This window comes from Ostreococcus tauri (assembly GCF_000214015.3).
Source record: "Ostreococcus tauri WGS project CAID00000000 data, contig chromosome 11, whole genome shotgun sequence".
In the NCBI taxonomy this organism is placed as follows: Eukaryota; Viridiplantae; Chlorophyta; class Mamiellophyceae; order Mamiellales; family Bathycoccaceae; genus Ostreococcus; species Ostreococcus tauri.
Window position 1 is genome coordinate 438,334 of NC_014436.2, and position 21,974 is coordinate 460,307.

The 21,974-nt window shown below is 60.3% G+C and overlaps 14 protein-coding genes across 14 annotated transcripts; 5 read left to right on the top strand and 9 right to left on the bottom strand.

Annotated features, from left to right (window-relative positions):
• Window positions 1–41: 41 nt before the first annotated feature.
• OT_ostta11g02380 (Ribosomal protein S19e) lies at window positions 42–980 on the bottom strand (the record flags this gene model as incomplete). The annotated part of the gene is made up of 2 exons (XM_022983038.1): window positions 42–284; window positions 888–980. 2 exons carry the CDS (start codon window positions 978–980, stop codon window positions 42–44), a joined length of 336 nt encoding a protein of 111 aa, XP_022839969.1.
• Window positions 981–1,217: 237 nt separating this feature from the next.
• On the top strand, window positions 1,218–1,795 carry OT_ostta11g02400 (Ribosomal protein L29e; the record flags this gene model as incomplete). Its single annotated transcript, XM_022983039.1, has 3 exons — window positions 1,218–1,275; window positions 1,566–1,609; window positions 1,724–1,795. 3 exons carry the CDS (start codon window positions 1,218–1,220, stop codon window positions 1,793–1,795), a joined length of 174 nt encoding a protein of 57 aa, XP_022839970.1.
• A 460-nt stretch (window positions 1,796–2,255) lies between these two features.
• On the top strand, window positions 2,256–3,329 carry OT_ostta11g02410 (26S proteasome complex ubiquitin receptor,subunit Rpn13; the record flags this gene model as incomplete). The annotated part of the gene is made up of 1 exon (XM_003082013.1): window positions 2,256–3,329. One exon carries the CDS (start codon window positions 2,256–2,258, stop codon window positions 3,327–3,329), a length of 1,074 nt encoding a protein of 357 aa, XP_003082061.1.
• A 30-nt stretch (window positions 3,330–3,359) lies between these two features.
• OT_ostta11g02420 (WD40 repeat) lies at window positions 3,360–4,445 on the bottom strand (the record flags this gene model as incomplete). Its single annotated transcript, XM_003082014.2, has 1 exon — window positions 3,360–4,445. The coding sequence occupies one exon, from the start codon at window positions 4,443–4,445 to the stop codon at window positions 3,360–3,362; it is 1,086 nt and encodes a 361-aa protein (XP_003082062.2).
• An 897-nt stretch (window positions 4,446–5,342) lies between these two features.
• Window positions 5,343–7,140, top strand: OT_ostta11g02440 (Mitochondrial substrate/solute carrier; the record flags this gene model as incomplete). The annotated part of the gene is made up of 2 exons (XM_022983040.1): window positions 5,343–5,547; window positions 5,708–7,140. 2 exons carry the CDS (start codon window positions 5,343–5,345, stop codon window positions 7,138–7,140), a joined length of 1,638 nt encoding a protein of 545 aa, XP_022839971.1.
• Window positions 7,141–7,217: 77 nt separating this feature from the next.
• On the bottom strand, window positions 7,218–8,483 carry DBR1 (Lariat debranching enzyme, DBR1; the record flags this gene model as incomplete). The annotated part of the gene is made up of 1 exon (XM_003082016.1): window positions 7,218–8,483. The coding sequence occupies one exon, from the start codon at window positions 8,481–8,483 to the stop codon at window positions 7,218–7,220; it is 1,266 nt and encodes a 421-aa protein (XP_003082064.1).
• Window positions 8,484–8,660: 177 nt separating this feature from the next.
• Window positions 8,661–11,147, bottom strand: OT_ostta11g02460 (von Willebrand factor, type A; the record flags this gene model as incomplete). Its single annotated transcript, XM_003082017.2, has 1 exon — window positions 8,661–11,147. The coding sequence occupies one exon, from the start codon at window positions 11,145–11,147 to the stop codon at window positions 8,661–8,663; it is 2,487 nt and encodes an 828-aa protein (XP_003082065.2).
• Window positions 11,148–11,423: 276 nt separating this feature from the next.
• OT_ostta11g02470 (Sodium/calcium exchanger membrane region) lies at window positions 11,424–13,556 on the top strand (the record flags this gene model as incomplete). Its single annotated transcript, XM_003082018.2, has 2 exons — window positions 11,424–11,746; window positions 11,948–13,556. The coding sequence occupies 2 exons, from the start codon at window positions 11,424–11,426 to the stop codon at window positions 13,554–13,556; spliced, it is 1,932 nt and encodes a 643-aa protein (XP_003082066.2).
• Window positions 13,557–13,685: 129 nt separating this feature from the next.
• Window positions 13,686–14,924, bottom strand: OT_ostta11g02480 (Filamin/ABP280 repeat-like; the record flags this gene model as incomplete). The annotated part of the gene is made up of 1 exon (XM_003082019.1): window positions 13,686–14,924. One exon carries the CDS (start codon window positions 14,922–14,924, stop codon window positions 13,686–13,688), a length of 1,239 nt encoding a protein of 412 aa, XP_003082067.1.
• Window positions 14,925–15,042: 118 nt separating this feature from the next.
• Window positions 15,043–16,449, bottom strand: OT_ostta11g02490 (DNA-binding WRKY; the record flags this gene model as incomplete). Its single annotated transcript, XM_022983042.1, has 1 exon — window positions 15,043–16,449. The coding sequence occupies one exon, from the start codon at window positions 16,447–16,449 to the stop codon at window positions 15,043–15,045; it is 1,407 nt and encodes a 468-aa protein (XP_022839972.1).
• Window positions 16,450–17,201: 752 nt separating this feature from the next.
• Window positions 17,202–17,803, top strand: OT_ostta11g02500 (Ribosomal protein L38e; the record flags this gene model as incomplete). Its single annotated transcript, XM_022983043.1, has 2 exons — window positions 17,202–17,204; window positions 17,597–17,803. The coding sequence occupies 2 exons, from the start codon at window positions 17,202–17,204 to the stop codon at window positions 17,801–17,803; spliced, it is 210 nt and encodes a 69-aa protein (XP_022839973.1).
• Window positions 17,804–17,957: 154 nt separating this feature from the next.
• On the bottom strand, window positions 17,958–19,126 carry OT_ostta11g02505 (Nucleoside diphosphate kinase; the record flags this gene model as incomplete). Its single annotated transcript, XM_022983044.1, has 2 exons — window positions 17,958–18,905; window positions 19,013–19,126. 2 exons carry the CDS (start codon window positions 19,124–19,126, stop codon window positions 17,958–17,960), a joined length of 1,062 nt encoding a protein of 353 aa, XP_022839974.1.
• Window positions 19,127–19,222: 96 nt separating this feature from the next.
• Window positions 19,223–20,530, bottom strand: OT_ostta11g02510 (Nucleoside diphosphate kinase; the record flags this gene model as incomplete). Its single annotated transcript, XM_003082023.2, has 1 exon — window positions 19,223–20,530. The coding sequence occupies one exon, from the start codon at window positions 20,528–20,530 to the stop codon at window positions 19,223–19,225; it is 1,308 nt and encodes a 435-aa protein (XP_003082071.2).
• Window positions 20,531–20,655: 125 nt separating this feature from the next.
• OT_ostta11g02520 (Protein of unknown function DUF833) lies at window positions 20,656–21,579 on the bottom strand (the record flags this gene model as incomplete). The annotated part of the gene is made up of 1 exon (XM_022983045.1): window positions 20,656–21,579. The coding sequence occupies one exon, from the start codon at window positions 21,577–21,579 to the stop codon at window positions 20,656–20,658; it is 924 nt and encodes a 307-aa protein (XP_022839975.1).
• Window positions 21,580–21,974: the final 395 nt, after the last annotated feature.

Sequence of the window (21,974 nt, forward strand, 5' to 3'; positions counted from 1 at the left end):
AGAGCTACCGAACGAGACGAGATTAATGTACGATCAAGTGTCTAGAAAGACGGAACGCTCACGCGACCGGCGATGCGGTCGAGATCCCGTTGACCGCTCGGCGTGATGCGTCGACCACCCTTGGTGTCCTTCTCCACGACGCCAATCGATTCGAGCTGCTTGAGCACAGCGCGAGCGACAGAGCCGGAACCAATTTGATGCTTGTGACGGCGCGTGCCTCTGTTCCCGGCGCCGCAGTACGACTTTCGCAAAGCGCCCACACCCATGTTACCGTTCACGTAGATCTTGCGAGCGACGGAGCGGCACGAATATAGAACCAATCCGGATCATACGGTGCGAGCTCCTTGTAAGTCGCCGTCTTCACGGTGTCAACCCACTGCGGGACTTCCATCTGTTTATCAATTAAGCAATCGCGCCGTCAGTCTCGATATAGTCCAAAACGCACTTCACGCGAAAGCAGCTCACTCCGCCCAGAGAGGGTTGTCGCAGGTCGATGGTAACCCATCGACCATCGACGACCACGCTCTCGTCGCTTCGAGGACGAGTCGATTGACGATCGTGAGAAACAAACGTGTGACGAAGATCACGTAAGATCATTCGCGGCCACGCTCGTCGTCGACGTCGCACGGGCTCAGGCGAAGGGCACGTGAACGACGCGCGTAGCCCTAGAGCTCTAGGGCGCCGTCGCGCATGTTCTCCCCCGTTGCGACGACGTTGACGGCTCCGCAACGTCGATGAAGACGCCACAGAACCAAACGAAATCTCTCAGAGTGATCGCGGACGTCGAACAGATCGTCACGCGCTCGCTCGAGCATCTCCAACGACGATATACGTGAGATTCGCGTCGAGCTCGATCGCGTCGATCGCGTCGTTATCAAACAACGTACCTTGCCCGTGGAGCGGAAGTACTGCGCGAGGGCGACGACGAACTCCTGCGCGGGGACGTCCTTGACCGTTCTCGGGGCGTTCTTGGTGGCCATGTTTCCTACGGAGACGCGGCGCGTAAAGGAGGATGCGGCGACGTGAGCGCGAACCTCGAGGAGTTTTCGTGATTAGGGCTTGAGAAAGAGTCACGCGATCGGCGAGTCATCACTCATGAAAATGGACTAAAAGTGAGCTCAAAGAGGTTCGTCGAAATCGAACGACCTCGTGCGCGCTCGCGCCGCAGTCCGTCTTTTCGAGCGCGCGAACTAGCCCAGAGCGTCGATAGTCGGAAGATGGCCAAGTCCACCAACCACACCGCGCACAACCAGTCGTACAAGAACCACCGCAACGGTGCGTGCGCGACGACCGCGATGCAGCCGCCTTGCCCGTGAGCGTGGAATCACGCGCGCGACGTCCGACGCGTTCTCACTCGGTCACGATCGCCGACAGTGCGCTCGCGCGCGCGACGACGTCGGCGTCGAAAGAAAACGTTTTCGATCGATCGTATCGTCTTTCTTGCGAGCGCCTGCTTCGGTCGCGCCGTTCGGGACGAACGGATCCAAACGCGGTTGAGCCCTGACCCACTGAATAATACCTCAAGAGTGCAAAGGCTGACCGAGACGTGTTTTTCTCCCGCGTAGGTATCAAGAAGCCGAAGAAGCCGACGACGCCGTCCACCAAGGGGGTACGTTCGGTCGACTGGCGTTCTCTAACGCGAATCCGCGAACGCGAGCGCGCTCACCGTCGTTATCCTCAAAAGTCCAGTACTGACCGACCGCGCTCGTTCTCACTCTCACAGATGGATCCGAAGTTCCTTCGCAACCAAAAGTACGCGAAGAAGGGCAGCCTTAAAGCGGCTGGGAAGAAGTAAGTCTCAGCGTCGTTAGAGTCTTGGAGGTGTTCTAGATCGCGTCGGGTGGCTTAGTAATTCGACTCGCGCGTTTTTGTAAAGGCGAGCCGACGTAAACCAAAACCATCATCCACGGCGTCCATCTCGGACCCAGCGCGGGATGCGCGCGCGTGCGTCTGAACGCTTCATGCGATTCCCTCGCGCTCGATCGCGCGACGACGCGCGCGCGGTCTCGGCTGCGTTCGCCCCCCGGCGCGCGCGCGGCCTCGCCCATGGCGTTCAAATCAGACTGTTCGCCTACACACTAGGTCTCAGCTGCACACCCTCGATCCACCCTCGGCATCGCCCGATCGCGTCTTCGTGTGCGTTTTCAAAGCCGTCGAGCTGTCTGCGCGCGCCCGAGACGCCTCGAGCGCGCGTCGTCGTCCGCAGTGCGCGTCGATCGATTCACGATCGAGGCGGTGGCGACGAACGAGCGATCATGGACTCCGTGCCAAACTTCTTCGGCGGGAACGACGGCTCGGACGGCGGTTTCACCCTCAACAGAGTCGACGGCGTGTCGACGGGAACGAACGGTGAGGTCATCTTGAGCGAGATCAAGTGCGGGTTGTTACGACGAGACGGAACCACCATGCGCGCGGACGTGAGAAAGGGTACTTTGAGAATTATCCAAGCCGCCCTGGACGACACGCTGAAACAGATTCAGTGGGGACCGAGAGAAGCGAACACCGGTTTCGAGGCGGAGGAAGACTTCATCATCTTACCAGATGAAGCGGTCTTGAAGACGATGAAGCAGCCGGGATGCTTCGCCCTGAGCTTTCTCGAGGAACGAGATCGAGACATGTACTTTTGGTTCCAGGAGCCGAAAGACGCGGACAAGGAGGCGATGTTGATGAAGTGTAACCGGCTCATAAATACCAACGTCATGGCAGCGCTCGGGCGAGGCGAGGAGAGATCGAACGCAGAGGCAACGATGGAAGACGCACCGGATGAAGGGACCGAGACGACGCCGAGTATTCCGGGGACGACCCCGGCGCTGGTGAATGCGGCGGCGATGGCGGCTCCTTCGCCGGTGGAGCCGACGCCGGCGCCGAACATGCCACCGGCGGAGACTCCAGCGGCGCCGGCCAAGGACGGGGAGGGCATGCGAACTCCCGCAAGCGCGGCGAACTTCACTCCGATCGTAACTAGCGATGCGTTGAAGGGTGTTTTCGCCAATCTCGGCGGCGCGACGCCGAGGACTCCTCCGGTCGGGTTGCCCGAGATCTTGACTCCCGAGCTCGTCGGTCCTCTTCTCCGAGACGAGTCCATTCGAGGCCGATTACTCGAGTATCTCCCGGAAGAGCATCGCGAGACGGAAGATCTGGAGGAGCTAATTCGTACACCTCAGTTCCGAAGCCAATTAGAAGCGTTTAGTCACGCCATCCAGAGCGGCGAGATGGACATGACGCAGTTTGGTCTAAAGGAGTCGGGCGTCGCCGACTTAGAGAAGTTTCTCCGAGCGATTCAAGCCGAGATGGACGATCAAGAAGCGAACGACGCGATGGAGAGTTGAACACAGTGTTGAACAAAACGAAACTAGAAATTAAGACTCGTTGATTTTTGTGCGACGATAGAATGACTCCGAAAACCGAATCTCCTTGTTTGACGCGTTCGAAATTCCACTGGACAGGCGCCACGTGTGGAGAGAGCCTACATCGTCCCCAATCGCGATCACGTGCGTACCCGACGCCTTGAATGCACACAGTCGCACGATTGATATCGCCGCGGAAGTCGTCGCGACGCTGATGACGGGTTCATGCGTCTTTTCCATCAAATTCCAAACGTCGACGCACCCATCCGCCTTCGCGATGAACAAGATGTTTGGCTTTGGAGACCAAGCACCGGCAATTAGCCCACAGTCCACGTTCGGACTGGTGTGTAATATTTCTCCAGTGTTGATGTTTTGTATGCGGAACGAGTAGTCGCCGATCACGAGAGCGATGTCTTCATAGTACGGCGACTGCGTGACGGACACGACTCGAGTCGGTGTGGATGGTTTGACTTGTAGTTCAAACTCGTCGTTCCGCAGAACTGCAAAGTCACCGGTAGACGACGCGAGTAAAATGTTCGTCGATAAATCCGACGTCGAGAATGAATCTACGTGAAATCCAATCTCAATCGTCTTCGTGACGCGCCAACATCCGCCATCGACATCCCAAATCTGCGCGCAACGACCGGCGACTGAAACGACAAACCTGCCGACCCACGTTAGGTCAAACACGGCGCAATCGTGCGCGTCGCTCGATATCAACGGCGCTCGATCGCGTTCGTTGGACCTGCAAATATTTGTCGCGCTCTGCTTCGTCGCCGAACGGGGAAGTTCCCACATCGCAACGCGACCGTTCGCCAAGCCGCCGGCGACTCGTCCGTCATCTGTAATTGCGAAACACGTCACCTCGCTTCGCGCTTCGAGAATCGCGAGCTCGTTCACCGTGTCACGCACGTCCCACACGACCACAGATCCGACGAAAATTTCTTTCCTCGACGCGTGAATCTTCTCGACGTCTTCTCCGCAGCACACGGCGATGACGTCCGCGCCTCGAACGCGCGCAAAGTCAACGCGAGTCGCCCGCTTCCCGTGCGTGTGCGATAAATTCGTATAGATCTCGCGCCCCTCCGTGGATTCCATCGCATTTCTAATGCCTTCACACTTCACCGAAGCGTTTCGCCCGAGTCCCAACGACGCGAACTCGTTCCTCACGTCTCGCGCGTTCGCGGCCCGCAACGCGTCCTCGCACGCGCGCGCCGCCGCCGCCAACCCTCGCTCGACCCCCTCCCCCGTCCCGCGACGATTCCTCCGCGCACGCCACTCCGACGTCCCTCCCCCCCCCCCTCTCCGTCTCCATCGCCCGTTCGATCGACCGAGCGCCCTCCTGCGTCCCGACGTCGTGCAACACCGCTCGAGTCAAAGACGAACCGTCACCCATCGTCGTCGTCATCCCTCCCCCGCGTCCACCCGAGCCCTCCGACGAGCGCCGTCGTTCGTCCGCCCCCCCCCACCGACCGTCTCCTCGCCCTCGCGCGCCGTCGTCTCGCGCCGTCGCGCCGTCGCGCCGTCGTCCCGTTCGCGGTCAACGCGCGCGACGTCCACGAACCGTCGATCCGTCTTCCACGCACGCGGCGTCCTCGATGAATCGATCGATTCATCGATCGAACGGTCGATCGAACGATGCATCGATGCATCGATCGACCGAACGAACGGTCGATCGGTCGGTCGATCGCGCGGGCGCGGCGAGCGGTCGGTCGGACACCGCGCGGTCGGTCGCACGCGCGCCCCCGTCGGGGACGACGCGATGGCGCGACGACGGGGGCGATGCTTCGTCGACCGCGACGACGGGGGCGCTCGAGAGCGAGCGAGGGGGATGAGGAAGAGATACGCCTCCGCGAGGCCCCCGCGCGGGGGATGACGACGGCGGAAAAGGGGTCGGGGACGACGGATTCGGGGACGCGGGCGGGCGACCGCTCGTGGCGATTCCTCGGACGCGCGCCCGCGTTCCTGGCGAAATTGGACGCGGGGCGAGGGAAGATGGACGGTGAGGCGCTGAAGGAACGACTCGATCGCGTTCGAGGTAAAACTCGAGAGATGGTTCGAGACTTGAAGGTTCCAAACGTCGAGGATCTTAAGGCGCTCATCGAGGACATTCGTCAAGAGCAAACCGAGGCAAAGTATCACCCGGATAAGAGACGATTAGACGCCGTGGCGGACTTTTTCGCGTATACCGAGGAAGAGGGTGCGTGTGCAGACGACGAGACGACGGACGAAGCGAGTAGACGCGGGCGTGGACGCGCGGAGGCGGAGGCGGAGACGGAGGCGTTCCGAGGGCGCCCGGGGGCTCGCGTCTTTGATCGAACGAGACGACTGACGAGGACGTGATCGAATCGCGTGCACAGGGCGTAAATTTTTCGATGAGGTGGACAGATCTAAGAAGGGGAAGCTGTCGTTGGACGACCTGAAGCAGGCGATGAAGAAGAGAAATTTACCGCCGCGGTACGCCAAGGCTTTCATGGATCGGGCCAAGGGACCGAATATTTTCGCTCGAACCATCTCTTGGGAAGACTTCCACGGCGTCATGAGCGAGCGTGAATCGACTGTGCTTCGAATGTTCAATTCCATGTCGATGTCGCGAAACGGTTTGCTCAAGACGTCGGACGTCAAGCAGGTGCTCGAACGCCTAGGTTTGGCCGCGACGGATGAAAACGCAAAGTCAATGGTGCGGTATCTGAGAGGGAGCTCGGAGTACACGAGGCAGGGATACGTGACGTACGGTCAGTTTCGCAACTTTTTGATGCTCATGCCACAAGAGGTCGCGCGCGAGACCGATCCATCTCGATTGTGGTTCGAGGCGGCGACCATCGTGCAGTTTAGCCCGCCAAAGAGAGCTGGAAGCGTGGGCATGGCTCTTCGCGCAGCCTTCGCCGGAGGTTTAGCTTCGGCGTCGACGACTTCGATGATGCACCCGTTGGACACGCTCAAGACTCGTCTGCAAGCTGCCGTCGGTAAGGGTCCTTCGCTTCTCGAGTTGATCAAAAGCGTGCCTAAGCTCGGTCCTCGGAAAATGTATCAAGGCATCATTCCGTCAGTAACCGGGAACTTCGCCGGTCACGGCTTGCGTACGGCAACGTATGAGGTTGTGTGCATAGCTCTGGCTCCGGCGTTAGCTCTTCCGATGGTAACTGAGACGACTATTCAGGGCCTCGGCTCTGGTATCGGGACCCTGCTCGGGACGTGCGTGCGCATCCCGTGTGAGGTACTGAAGCAGCGTTTGCAGACGGATCAGTATCCGAACGTTATCGCTGCTGCGAAGGGAATCACGTCGACAAATCCTCGCGCGCTGTATGCGGGCACAGCGGCCACGTTGACACGTGAGATTCCGTTTTACGTCACCGGCTTGATGATTTATGAGAACTTGAAAAAGTTAGCCGTCGGCCTCAAGGGTGGTCGCGAACTGGAAAACTATCAAGTCATCATAGTCGGTGCGTGTGCCGGGGCGCTCGGTTCCGTCATGGTGAACCCGTTCGATGTCATGAAGACGCGGACGATGACCGGCTCCGTGCCGCTCGGCCAGCCACTCTTCATGTCGATGGCGCACATCGTCAAAACCGAGGGGCCGTTAGCGTTGATGAAGGGGGCCATCCCTCGTATGGCCTGGATCGCGCCTCTGGGAGCGATGAACTTTGCGGGGTATGAGTTAGCAAAGAAGGCGATGAACTCAACCGAGGCCGACAAAACTGGAAAGGAGGAGAAAGAGGAGACTATGCGAACGGCGCCTCCGCCGCAGGAGCTGTCGCCGCCTCCCCCGGCGCCGCCATCTGAGGCGGATTAGATTTATTTTTCGTCAGAACCTTAGCGAGCATGGTGTTGCATAACTAAATTTTACAACCTAGTTTTCCTAATTCGTTGTCACAGCTCTATCTCCGCCTCGTCCGCGACCTTTGGTGGCGGAGGCGGGCGGCGCTGCGGTGGACCCGCGCCGAAAGGCCCTGGTCGTGGGACGCGATGATACTGCACATCTTGATCGTTCTCACTACCGCCAGGCGTGATTATCTTCAAATCAAGCTCGAGCAAATCCATCAGCGCTTTCGTTTGCGGATTCGTATCGATATCTGTCGGGGCGCGACCTCGACGCCGCGTCTCGGCGGACGGGTCGTGCGCCGGGCGCGTGGCCACAAACTCTGGAGGCGTCGTCGTCGCCGACCCAGATGATTGTAATCTCTCGCTCATCCACTTTTTATGGGGCTCTAAGTCCACCGCCTCCGGGGTGCCGTACGCCGGCAAAGGCGACGGACGTTGAGTCACAGAGTGATACTCGTGGTTCGCCTTGAGAATCGCCAACCACTCCTCGTCGAGCGTGAAACCTCCCGCGGCGTCCTTGTCCGGGAGATCGATGATCTGTAAAAAGTCCCTCTGCGGCAAACACTTATCTAAGGCTAAAAATTTCGTCGTCTTCTCGTCCTCATGTTTCACTAACGCCGCGAACTTCACGTGCAAGTGCGCTGAGAACCAGTACCTCGGTCGCAGTCTCTTCAAGAGTTCCTCCGCCGGCGGTGACCCCAAGGTATTGCTCTCGATTTCCTCCCTCAAAAAACGCTTCTTTCGAAACAACTCGTGCTTGTTTCCGAACTGTGCGATCCCACGCGGCCAATCGTGGCTCAGAAACACGTCGACGTCCCCTCTCACCTGCTTGAGCTTGAACACGTCAAACTCTCGCACGTGATACGCCGTCTTCACGGCGTGTCCGCGATACGGTGGTCTCTCGTGGTGTCCCTTCTTGTAATCGTGATATTTAAAGATCCCAGACAATCCACCTATTCTTAAATCACCGAATTTAATCACCCCCGAGTGTCCCAAGTAATAAATGTTTGGCGCCACGTATCCTCCGTAGTAGAGCTCCCACAGGTAATTCGCCGCCTCGTGGTTCCCACCGATGAAAATCGTCGGTACCGGCGCCGTTTTCTCCCCCGAGTAGTACTTGTAGAACGTTCCCATCGTCTTGTATTTATCCGGCACCGACATGCACTCTAAATCGTCCAAGTTTCGCACGGCTTGGAAATCGCCGCAACAAATCAAGAGGTCGATTGCGACGCTCTCCTTGGACGATAAGTGTTCGATCGCTGCGTAGATCGCGTCGAGCTCGCCGTGACAGCATCCCTCGATCGCAATCTTCATCGTGCTTTTGGATATTGGCGTTCTTTGCTATCGTGTAGTGAGGAAGTGAGGCGACGAGGTGTGTGGATTGGTACGGGAGGAGTCAGCGGTGGAGCGGAGCCTTGGCGAGGAGACGTCGATGACGATCGGTTCTTCTAAACGATCGATTACACGCTGCGTGTTGCCCTAGTGATTCAGCTAATTGGATTTGTTCATGATCAAGCGGTGGCAGTGGCACAGGAACTCGACGTAGCTCATCCCGGATGGCGAGCGGTCTTCGCTGAGACGGTTGTAAAAGAGCGTCTCGAGCGTGTCGCCGCGCTTGAGGATTCGAGTTCGCATAAACGCACCGCGCTGTTTGCGGATGGCGTTCACGAAAGCATTGAGAGTTTTCGACTCCACGGTGTCAAGCACGGGAAGCGTCGCTCTCGAGGAGATGATTTCGTCAACGTTTTCTGTTCCGAAGAGCGCTCGAAGTGTCTCCAAGGGCAACTGTCGACCAATCCAGATTAGGATTTCTTGTCCATCCTCGAGCAAGTACGCGCCCTCTTGGTTGAGTTTTTCCGCGCTGAGCCATAGACACGGCGGGATCGGAGGGAAAGCCCCGTGCTGAGGGAGGTCGTGTACCGAGAAGAGCCTCGGATACACGGCGGGCGTCGAGAGCTCGGAAGGGATGTGCAGTGCGCGATACAACCACATCGCTCGATCGTCCGGCGACGCGTCGGAGCGCAGGCCGTACGATTTGTGTAACCCCAGAGTATACAGCGGGAGTGTTTTCAAACCTTCCGGTAAGATGAGCTGACCACTGCTATTATTGCTCGCGCAGAACTTGCGATAGGCAAAGAGCGTCGAGATGCACTGCTGGAGCGACGCGTCCTTCGCCGCAGCGAGCGTACCGTTGCCGGTGAGAAGCTTATCCGCCGCTCGGCGCACGGCCCAATTACTCTGCGCGTCCAAATCAGCCGATCTGAACAGCTGACCGAGGACCGAGGTCACTGGAAGCGCGATCGTGTGCACGCGAATGCGCCGCTCTTGCGTTGTTGTCGTGTACAACAGGGCGCACTGGACGTACGCGTCTCTCCCATCCACCAACTTGTCTTCGTATCTCAGCGTCACCGCGATCGTTTTATCACTATCGATGGCGGCTAAATCTATGTCCGCCACCGTTCTCTTGGCGAAAAATCCGCTGTAATCTTGCACTCCCAGACCCGTACTTGCTCGAACGCGCATCACCGCCTCGAGCCCTTGCGGTCGAATAAAATTCCATCTCAGATCGTTGTGCAATTGTGCGAAATCCTGCTGCACGTTGAAACCCGGATATCTGTACAATGAACCTCCCGTCAGACGCGGTAACACGCCGAGCGTCGCGACGTCCACCGCGGAGGAGACGCATAGGAAGAGGTCCACGCACACTTGGTTCTCCGAGGCATACATCGCCATGTTTGTATAATCTCTATTCGCCGGTGCCATGCACTTCAGGGGCTCCTTTTCGATGTTTCCCGTGCGCTGACCGGCGGTACCGACGCGAGCCTCGACTTTACCGACCCCAACGTTCGGAATGGTGGCCAAGAAAGCCATCACTTTCCCGCCGGTTGGCTTGAGACACTCGATCGCAGCCTTGATCCCCGCCGTCGACGCGTTTGGTCCCATCGACGCCGTTGAGAAAGTCTCTGGAATCACCTTGAGCAAGCTATCGATCGCCGATCTATTCTTCGCCAAGTCCACGACTAGACCACTCTTCAAAGGGGCGTAGGAATCGTCAACGTCCGGAACTATGAGCATCGACGGTTTCTCGGCGCCCTCCTTCAAATGATAAAAGTGAATCGTACTGTCCACAGTGGCGACCCCAACCTGCGCCCCGGAAGGGAGGTTATCCAACGTCCTGGAGATTACCTCGCACGCACTCGTTGTGACGCCGCTGTGGATCGCTTGCGACGTCACCTCGATCAAGAAAACGTACGTCGGCGCCATGGGCGGTCGCACCATGTACTCATCCGGGGCGACGTACTCCACCGATCCTCTACACAGCTCTTGTCTCTCGGTCCAATCCGTACGCTTACCGTCCACCCCCAAGTTACACATGTACTCGTGCGGGACTTCGGTGACGAAGTAACAAAAGTTACACTCAAACCGTAAGTGATCCAAGAACCGCATGTACGGGTTCATGTACGCCTTGCACCGTCCGCATCGCACCGGTCCCATCGTCCCGTTATTGATCACGGGAATCGGCGCCTCTTCGGGATGCGGTAACGCGAACGGCCGCGCCATGATACACAACGGCATCCCGCTCGTCGACAATAACTCCCCCGAGTGCGGCAGCGAGCTCATCGTGCTTCGCATGTATCTCGGATTCGCGCTCCCCAAGTCGCACCCCACGTACTCCAGCGTCGCCGCCGGCGGATGCGTCGCCTGATCCGTCTCGCTTCGCGTGTTGTACACAACCTTCTCCTCGTGCGAGACATACGCCGGTCGCGGAATCTGCGACGGATCGATCCTCGACGTCGTCGCCCCCCCCCGTCCGTGCGCCACCCGCGCGTCCGGGATCGGGCGGTGCGGATGACTCCCGTCGCGCGCCGCCGCCGTCGCCGCCGGTCCCGCCATCGGCACCACGGGCGGTTGTCCCATCATCGGCGGCTGTCCCATCATCGGCGGCTGCTGTCCAACCATCGCCTGGTGTCCACCCATCGCCTGGTGTCCACCCATCGGCGGCTGGTGTCCACCCATCGGCGGCTGTCCACCCATCATCGCCCCGTTCGGTTGGTGCGGATACATCGGTCGATGATGTCCCGAATACCCTCCGTGCACACGCGCGCGCTTCGTCGACGCGCGCGCGCGTGCGCGAGCGGACGACGATCGAGGCGACGGCGTCGTCGACGCGCGCGCGCGGACGTGGAGGCGCGCGGTCGTCGAGGCGCGGCGATCGGGGACGCGATACGTATTAGCGCCGTTTTACAGCTGTGTATGGGTCAGGACGTGGACGATCGCGATCGCGGCGTCGACATCGCGCGCGCGCGCGCGTCCACGGCGCGCACACGCGCGCGCGTCGCCCTCGGTGGCGTCGATCGAAGACGTCGATACGTGCGCCGTCGCCCGCGTCGACGGTGCGGTGCGGGCGACGGTGGAATGCGGATCGTCCAACGACGCACGACGATGACGACGACGACGACGGGCGTCGACGTCGTGGACGCTCGCGGCGATGGGGGACGAACGATCGAGGGATCGGTCGGGACGATGACGCCGCGAGACGCGCGACGGATGCGAGCGCGGCGACGACGGGAGGGGAGGTGCGGATGCGACGCGGCGACGACGCGGGGGGCGAGGCGGGCGGCGGCGCGGGGCGCGCGCGCGAAGGCGAGGGTGAGGCGATGGAGATGGAGCTGGGGATGACGCGGATGATGCCGATGCGTGTGTGATCGTCGCGCGCGTGATGTGGGCGAGGGTGGTTTGGACTGACGAGTTGGCTCGATCGATCGATCGCCGAATAGGGGCTTCGCGGTTTGTTTGGCGTGCGGCGCGCTCGCGGTGGTCGCGCTCGCGGCCACGGCGCGAGATTTGGGACGAGCGGCCGGAGACCTCGCGGGTGGGGGCGGGAGGAAGCTTTTGTCGTCGTCGACGTGTAAAGCGACGGAGAGTTGGGAGAAGAAGGGCGGACTCGTCGCTTACTTTGTCGGGGTCGTCTACCTCTTCATCGGCATCGCAATTGTGTGCGACGATTTCTTCGTCGCGTCGCTGGAAAAGATCTGCGAAAGGCTTGGTTTGAGCGATGACGTCGCGGGGGCGACGTTCATGGCGGCTGGTTCGTCCGCACCCGAGCTCGCAGCGAGCGCCATGTCGCTCATCAATAGCGGCGCGGACAACGCGATTGGCGTCGGCACAATCGTCGGGAGCGCGGTTTTCAATATTCTCGTCATCATCGGCGCGACGGTCATCTTCGCTGGGGAAACGCTCAAGTTAGACTGGAGGCCTCTCGCTCGAGACTGCACTTTTTATTTCGCCGCCATCATCGGCATCACGCTCACCTTCAACGGGGGCGTGGTCAACTGGTGGGAGGGTCTCATCTACGTCTGCCTGTACATGCTGTACATCGCCTTCATGTGGAAGAATCAGTACTTCATGGAACTCTTGGATCGAAAATTTGGCAAGTACATGAAATCAATGACGGACTCCGCGTCCGACATGGAGGATGGACTCGGAGATGGCGCGGTGGAGATGAAGGACCAGGCAAGTCGCAGAAACGAACCTGGCGACATCAAGCAACAGCTCTCTGTGACGGGTTCAATTTACGTGGGCTTCGCCGCGCAGCGATTTAAGGCTGCCTTGGACAAGAATAAGATTAAGAAAGCATTGAGCGTGGGTGAACTCAGAGCGATCCGGCAGCAGACGGAAAAGGTCACCTGGTTCCACCATCACGTGAACCGCCCGCCGAGCCCTCGCTCGCCCGCGGATGAGCAAGACGCCGACGAAGACGACGATGACGAAGAAACGAACCCGTTCGCCATGCCCGAGGACTGGAAGAAGCGACCGATGTGGGTGCTTAGTCTCCCCTGGTACACCGTGCTCACGTTCACGGTGCCGCCGTGCCACCGGAAAGAGTGGGAAAATTGGTACATTGTTTCCTTCTGCGTCTCCGTCGCGTACATTGGCGTAATCTCACACTACATGGTGGAGTGGTGCGCGAGGATCGGGTGCATTCTGAGCATCCCGCCCGTGGTGATGGGCACGACAGTTTTAGCCGCGGGTACTTCGATACCGGACGCGTTGTCGTCCATTTCCGTCGCGAGGGACGGATTCGCGGACATGGCGGTGGCCAACGCGGTCGGATCCAACGTGTTCGACATTTGGCTCGGTCTTGGCCTTCCGTGGACGTTATATCTTTCGTGGCAGAATCCCAGCTACATCGTGGTGTCCACAGCAGAGTTGTTACCGTCATCGCTCATCCTGCTCGGCGTGCTCTTCATGTACGTCAGCTCCGTGGCGATGAACGGGTTCCAAATTACGCGAAAAATGGGACAAACATACGTCGGCACTTATGCCGTGTACGCCCTCTACAATATTTTCGTCGTTTGGGTAGCGGACGTCTACAATCAGTCATGAGCTACGTCACTCCAGTTTCCAGGATGAGGTCGCGTTGACGTTAATAATATTCGCTCTCGATATTAGGATTATGCTGGGGACTGTAAAACAACAAAGTTTTTTGTGGACATTTCAACGTCACGTTTCGAATCAATATGGTTTGTGACGCACTCCCGCGCCTTGCCCCTCTGACTTGGCCACCAAACGCGCAGAGATAGCCGCTGCTCGCGCCGCCGCCGCCGCTGCTGCCTCCGCCGCTGCCATCGGGGGCGCGATCGGGGCTGGACTGGGTACCGTCGCGCGTGGCATGAGCCTCGGCGTCTTCGCCAACTCTACTCGAATGTTCCTCCCGCCCACGTTCATCCCGTTTAGAGCCAGCGCCGCCAAGGCTTCTTTATTCGACTCGAACTCGATGAAGGCAAAGTTCTTCCCCGAAGGCCCCTCGCGACACTCCACGATGGTCCCACAGAACGAGAACAACTGCTTCACCTGCTCCACTGTGAGCGCCGAGGGATAGTTTGACACGTGCGCCGTGCGTCTCAACTCTTCTGGAGCCACCGCGGGCGCCCCGAACCCAACGCCGACTGCGTCCGAATCCGTCGGCAGCGGCGGCGGTGGCGGCGGCGCGTCGTGTCTAAACTTGCAGATTACGCGATCGCACTTGCCCACTAGAAAGTCCCGGCACAGCCCGAGCGCCGCCAACTCCGCCCCGCCCGCGCGGTTCGGCACCACGAACGCCCGACGCTCGCTCATCATCGGGCCATCCATCGAAGCGGTATAAAACACCTCGAACGGCGATCCTGAGATCTCGATTCCGTTCATCCGCACCTCGACAAAGTAATCGCCTCGGGCGTTCACGGTGTACGTGCACACGTACGTCCCGTCGCCGACATCCCTCCCCTCCCCCGTCGCGATCTCGATCGCCCGCACGCCGCTCCCTCTACGAACAGTAAAATCTACTTTAGACCCACCGACTTCGACCGCCTCATCCCTTTCATCTCTCGAAATGACGGTGAACTCCGTCTCCCGTCCTGAGACGCCTCCGCCCACGCCCGGCCCTCGCGCGACCGCCCGCAATGGATCACTCACCCCAGGTCCCAAACCGCTCGACCGAAGCTCATCTTTCGTCTCCTCGTCCACGATCGTCATCGCTAGCTTTAACGCCCGCTCTTGCGCGTCTTGTTCCGCGCTAGCCGTCAAGCGATCGACATCTCTAAAGGATTTCCCAGTCGGTGGTAAAGTAGGTGGCGGGCCTCTCGCGCGTTTAAACGTCGCCTCGAACGCTGCCCGGGCTTCGGCGTCGCGTTCAGCCTCCAGAGCCTCGGCTCGTGTGATCGCGAGCTTGCGCGCTCGGTCCAACGGGTCGTCGCCGATCTTACGAAGCGCCATGTCTTGAATTCACTTCACCACGCGAGGCGCGCTCTGCGGGGCGCTCGACGGTTCGGATGTGGGACGCGTTAGGTCATGACGGTGGACGGTACGTAATGCGCGTTTGATGTATTACACGCTAAAAAGCGCGAAATGGCGAGCGGAGTGAGGCGGTGTACAGCGAGTCCGGGTGTAAGGTCTCGGATCGCGCGCGTCTTCGAGCGACGAAGCCCGGCGGACGAGCGAAATCTCTGCCCTGGCCCAGAGGAGAGAGCGCTTGAGCGGCCGCGGATGGGGACTCGCACCACGAGCGCATGGTTTTCGTGAGCGTCGCGAGAAGTGGAGTGCTTGAGATGATGGACTCGAAGGGCGAGCGGAGATACTCGCCGAGGGACCAGTCGGGACGGCGCTCGTCGTGGGTGAGCGCCGTAGGTTCGTCGGCGACGGTGAGCGCTGGGGGACGGAGGTCCTCGAAAGAGCGTTCGCGTCGGAGACCGGACGAGCAAACGTTGCCACGGTGATCATGGTTGTACTCTACGGCTTGATTCTCTCTCGCTGGGGTCGATCTGAGGAGCTTGGCCTCAAGGTCGGCGTCGCCGAAGGGCCAAGACGGCCACGTCGGCGAGAGTGGCGAGAGGGGAAGCCAATCAAAGAGACGGTCCGATAAAGAGCGCTCCTGCGGTGGCGGCGGGACCACGGGCCGTCGATGGTGTTCGTACTCTAGCGCGGAGGACTTGAACGGGGCGACGTGGCCTCCGATATGCCCGTTTGCAGTCCACTGCTCGCTGTTCGTGACGTACTCGTTGAAGCATGTCATCATGTCGCTCATCAGCGTCGGATTCACTGGCTGCTTCATCGGCTTCTTGGCGCGATAAGAGCTCGATCTTCCGGCGTTTTGAGCGCTACACGAAGACTCCCGGCGCTCGCGCTGGCGAGAGCGACTGCCGGACGCACGTGAGCGGTTCGGTCGACTGGGCGTCTGTCTCGGTGGGGTCTTGGATTGCGGTGTCGTCCTTGATCGCGGTGTCGTCTTCGCGGCTGGTGATTCCTTTCTTCGTTTCTTCGGCGTCTCGAGTGATTCGCTCTTGATTGAGAACTCGTGAAACTTTCGCTTTTCGCGCTCCGTTTGCCCCTCTTCCCGCCCTCGTCGTCGTCCGAATACGGTTCCCGAGGACGTCCCGCTCGTTGCCCGCTCCGGCGTCGCCGCGATGCAAAGCGGCTCCATCGACATCAGCATACTCGGCCCTCGCCCGCGCGACGGTTTGGGATGCGTGTGGACCCCCTCGTATGTCACTCGCATCCGATCTCCCTCGTCCTCATCGCTCTCGTCGTCGCTCGCGAGCTCCGTCTTCTTCCTCGCCGGGCACCCGCGCTCGGTGCATCTATAATATGACCGCGGGTGTCGGGACCCCTTGATGTTCTTTTGTCCGTACTTCCGCCACCGGTACCCGTCTTCGTGCGCGTGCGCGTTGTGCGGCGTCGGTCGCTCCTCCGGAGCCTCGTTCTCCGCGTCCGCGCTCGACCGCGACCGATCGCTCGTGGTCATGATGTTCGATCGATGTAAAATATCTCCGCCCGCGGTCAACGACGTCCGTGGACGACTCGCGTCCGTCGTCCGCGGCGTCACCCCGAGCCGACGTCGTCGTCGCCTCGATCTCCTCGCGTTCGTCGTCCCTCACCGCGTATCGATCCGTCGTCGTCGCCGTCGTCGTCGTCGCCACCGCCGTCGTCACCGCCGTCGCGCCCTGCCGACTGTCGATCCATCTTCACCTCCGCGTCGCGCGCGATATCCACCGCGCACGTCCCTCGCCCCTCGCCGCGCGTCCGATCGACCCCGTCCCGCGCGCCCCGCGCGTCCGACGACCCCGAACGTCCGAACGCCCCGGGCGCGACGACCCCGAACGTCCGACCGCCGCGCGCGCGCGGTGGAAAAACTGGCAGACGAACCGACGGCGGCGTCGCGGCGACGGCTCGGACGCGTGGGGTCGACCATCCTTGAGTGTTCACTCGTCGACGAGGGACTCCGTCACCGGCGACCGATCGACGGCGAAAAACGAGCGACGCGGAGGGGCGCGACGGCGATGGCCGGGGGTGATGTAGGGTTTAGTCGTGGGGGCGTATACATATTGAAGACGTCATGTATCCATGAAGAACACCACGCGGGCACGCGACCGCGTCGGTGTCGTACTGGAGACGCGTCCACGGGATGTGTGATGCCGTGGACGTCACCCGCGTCGCGCGCGTCTCGAGCGGGCGCGACGTGGGCGGCGATCCGTCTTTTTCGAGCGCTCGGTGACGATGGTGCGTGACGCGACGACCTCGACGGGGACGCGACGGGGATAGAATTCGCGCGCGCGCGGTCGGTGGGCGTCCTCGGGGTCGAGGGCGCGGTCGAGGGCGAGGGCGCGGGAAGATGCGATGACTGGGGCTTTAGGGCTTTAGGTTGCGATCGAGCGAACGTTTCTGTGTCTCTCGACGTCACGCGCGCGGTGAAAGGGCGATCGAGGAAGGGGTGGGGATCGTTGAGAATCTGTTGTATCGTCGTTGTCCCTCGCGTGGGGGTACACGCCGTCACGCGGGCGTCACGACGTGGATTCCTAAAAAAAAATCATCGGCGGTGGACCTAGGGCGCGTCCTCGACCGCGGCGAACGAACGACTGACGACTCACGCGCGCGCTTTACCCGATGCACAGCCGAAGCAAATTAGCGAAATCAAGGACTTCTTGCACACCGCCCGACGCAAAGACGCGCGATCGGTGAAGATCAAGAAGACTGCGGGCGTGACCAAGTTCAAGGTTCGATGCTCGAAGTACTTGTACACCTTGTGCGTCGACAACGCGGACAAGGCGGCCAAGCTGAAGCAATCGCTTCCGCCGGGTTTGCAAGTGATCGATGTTTAAGCGTCGTTTGATTTGGGACGTTTAATCGATAGGAACTTAGAGTGCGAGTGCGTAGTCATGTAAGGAGACGGGACGAAGAGGAGTCTCTGATACTAAAGTTACAAAAGTAGTTCGTCGTCAAGCGCGCGCTCTTTGTCGAACCGTTCTCGAATCACTACGCGATCGCGGTCCGACGTTTGAGATTGAAAAAGAAATCAACTTCGAGAGGACCATCCTCGGGGAGATCGACGCAGTGCACGGCGTTTTGGCTCTTATCGACACCAAAGCGGGCGCGGAGCGAATCTGGGCGAAGCGCTCTGGCGACCTCCGGATCTCTCGGTCCGACGATCTCTCTGACGTCGTCCACGAGCGTTTCCGGAGACTCAACTCGCGTGACCTGTAACGCCACGCACGCGCCGCCAGAGAGCTCGTCAACCATCATTTTCACGTCCTCCTTTGGTAAGACGTCGACGTACACGGCGTAAAATGACTCTGCCTCGGCTCGCGTGAGCATCGCTGTGCGCACCTGGACGAGATCGAATCCGCGCTTCTCGATCAACACGTCTATGATTTCCCCCAAGTGCGCCATTCCGCTCGGCTTGATGACGACCAGGGACGAGTTCGTCGAGCTTGCGACGCGCTGGCTCGAGCTTGTCGCCACCAACTCGCTCAGCGCACGCGCGTGCTCCTCACCCGTCGATCGAACTACGCCGTCGCCGAACATCCGTTCCAACACCGTGTTTGCGTCTCTTCCCATCACCTTGATCGCGCAGAAACCCGACCCGAGCGCGAGCGCCCGTCCTCGTCTCGGCAGCGCCGTCTCCAGTTCCTCGGCGCGCATTCCGTCAAACTTTGCCGTCCGCACATCCGCCACTGTCATCCCGCTCGCCTGCATCGACGCGATCACCCGCCCGACGCGGTTGATATCATCGTTCTCGACGATCACGCACGCCTCTTCGCTCCGCTCGTGCACCGCGATTCTAGTGACGTCGTCCGCGTACTCCTTGATGGTCAACCGTCTCGCGTACACCGTGAGCACGTTCCCGAGGTATAAATCCTCGCGCTTAATCATTCGATCGGGCTCGCACTTTCGTAAGAACGTTCTCTTTTTACCCTCATCGATCTGCGTCGGCGTTAAATCATCGTCAGCGTCTCATTCGCGTGCACACGAGGCGTAGTAATCAATCACTAGTCAATTTCAAAAGTTGAACATCTTTCGAGTCGACGCACCAACTCGACGTCACCGTCGGCGTACGCCCGGAGCACGAGCTCGTACGACCGCTCTTGGACGCTGTCGTACCACTCGACTCTGAACGATAGTCGCTCGACCTTTTGAGCGAGCATTTTCGACGAGTGTAGCGTCGTAAAGTGACGAGTGCTATTTTTGGGAGGAGAGTGACCAACCGGGATGGACAAATGGACGATTAATGGACTCGGATATTACTGCAAAACGTTCAAAAATCGAAGGTACGCGCGCGCCATATTCTTTTGCGCCAGACGATGGCGAACGGCGAGCTGCGTGCGGGGGCTGAGGGATTGGAACTCGCTTGAGGCGACGAGCGCCTCGTCTTCGTCGGCAGTGGTTGGCTTGTCTGAGAGCGTTTGCTCGACAACTTGTCGAATGGCGTTCACGACCTCGGGGTCGGTCGGAGGTGGAGGTGGGACGTCCACACCGGGCGGTGGGCCTCGAGCGGCGAGGGCGAGGAGGTTGGCACCAGCGATGGCGGCTTCCTCATCACCATCGGCTTTGAGGCGATCGCACGCCTCGATGACTCGTGCTCCTAAAACTTTTCGTGCGCCCGGAGCGATGAACTCCATGGGTAAGCGCTCGTTGCGATTGTTATCATCGATGAATCCGTAGTGAAGCATCAGGATGGCGTTGTTCATGCGATCACCGTAGCTGATAAAGACCTCCGTGTTCGCGACGGGAGACGCGCCCTCTGGGGCATTTTCGTTCCACGAGAGCTCAAAATTCTTTCCGTCCGCGCTCACGCCGTATGTCGCCGTGGATTCCACTCTATGATTGGCCAAATCAATCACGGGAGCGAGGAAAGCGAGCTCGGCGCCCTCAAAGACCCCACTGATGGCTCGAGTGTGCACCCAAGACCGGCACCACTTCAGGCGCTCGTCGTCGACCTCGGCGAGGAGAGACTTCACCTCGGGATTCGCCTCCATTGCGGCGTTCCACATCGCCTCGTATCCGTTCCTCGATCGAGTGGCCATAACGCGAAGCTCTGTGTCTTGCAACGCGTCTAATTCTTCCTCACTCGCCAGGTACATGCTATCAAACGCGCTCGGGACGACGTCGTCGCCGTACGCTCGCCACGCCTCCACGTTCGAGTACGCCCACGCCAACATCGCCGTTAGACGCACGTCCTTCGCGAACGGCGCGCTGACGACGAACTCTACCATCGCGTTCGGCACGTCCACGCCGTGAATCTCTTTCCATCCGCGCTCGTACGTCTCCCGCGCGCGCTTGGCTCCGCCTGCGCCTCCGCCCACCGCCGCCGGCGCGACCACGAGCGCGTCAATCGGCACGCTCACCAGCGTCTTCCCCTCTCCCGTGGCGAGCAACCCTCTACCAAACGCGCCCTCTCCGATCTTCGCGCTCTGAAGCGCCTCGGACGTCTCAAAGGCGCTCGTCGTTGCCTCCGCTCGTAGGTTCGCTCTTCGTGACGACATCCTGCGCGACGTCACTCTTCGAGCGCCCGCCGAGGCGCCTCGAGACGCCGACGCGAGCGCGGACATCGTTTGAGTCGTGAGAGATGATCGGAAAGTGTGTGTGATCAAACGTCGTGGCGCGCTCTGCGGTCGAGCTGGGCGTCCCGACAGCCTAGGCCCCCTAAACCCTGAGGGTCAACACTGAGCGACGCTCACGCGGCGCCGGCGGCGGCTCCGCGCGCGCCGAACGCGAACTCGCAGCGCTCGTGATCTTGAGCGACGACCGGGGAGTAGAAAAGGTCTCCCCTCTTGGGTTTCTCGACGTTCGGAACGAAGTGGTGCTCGAGCCAGGAGCATCGACCGTCGGCGGAGACGACGACGACTTGGGACGTTCGGGTGCCGCAGTTCGGCCGTCCCGGGAGCTCGCCCGGACGCACGAACGAACTCTCGCTCTCGTGCGGTTCGATCTGTTCGACGGGCAAATCGATGTATTCCTCCTCGTCGTCCGAGCAGTCCACCTCGATGCGGTCGCCGTCTACGTCGGCGTCGACTTCGATGTCGGAGACGCGTCGAGGGCGCGACAAAGACGCGGGACCGACGACGACGCGCGTCGATGCGCTCGTTCGCGAAACCGGATGCACGCTCTCGACCGGGGCGTGTAAGACGTCGCGGAGGATGCGTTCCTCGAGCGCGCGCGTTCCTCGAGCTTCCGGAGCGAGTTCCGTGAAGGCGCGTAAGATTTCTTCCATCTTCGCCTTGCCGCGAACCACCTTCGGCCACGGCGCGTCCAAGACATCGTTCGCCAACCCGTAGACTCGCCCCTCCATCAACTTCATCGGCGTCTTCGCGTTCGCCGAGCCCCTGTTTCCGACCCAAAACGCCGATCGTCTCGTCGAGTCGCCCACGACGAGATTGAAACCGTCATAGTTGAAGCGCTTCGCAAAAACTTCAAGCGCGTACGCCTCACCGTCGACGTCTCGCCTGAGATACGTCGTCACGAGCTCACCTCTCGTCACACGCGCTCGATTCACCCCGCTCGAGCTCTCGTTCGTCGTCTTCGTTTCGCCCTTTGACCCCGACCCGTCCGTCGCATTCGTCAGCAGCGCCCACCGTCCCGTGCGTTTACACACCGCCATCCACGTCCCCCCCCCGAGGTCGTCTCGCGCGCCCACGATGTTCTCCGTTCCATCCCGCGCGGTATCGCTCCACGTTCGCACCGAGCTCGTCGGTCGCTCGTAATCTTCGTCGCGATTGAATGCGATGACCAATTGGACGTTTTCGCGCGCCGTCGCGTTCGACGCGTCCGCGTCCGCGGTTCGTCCCGAGATGGCGATGAAGGCGACGCACATGGGTGTGAACGACGCTCGCGATACCGCGCGCGTCGAGGGCGTCGATGGGGACGACGCCTCGCTCGACGCGTCGGAGTGCGGCGGCGTGGTTGCGTTTGAGAGGATATTTTTCAAAGATATTTTTGAGAAACACCGGGATGGAGGGGCGAACGCGAGGGAGCGAAGAGGTCGATTTCGGGGAC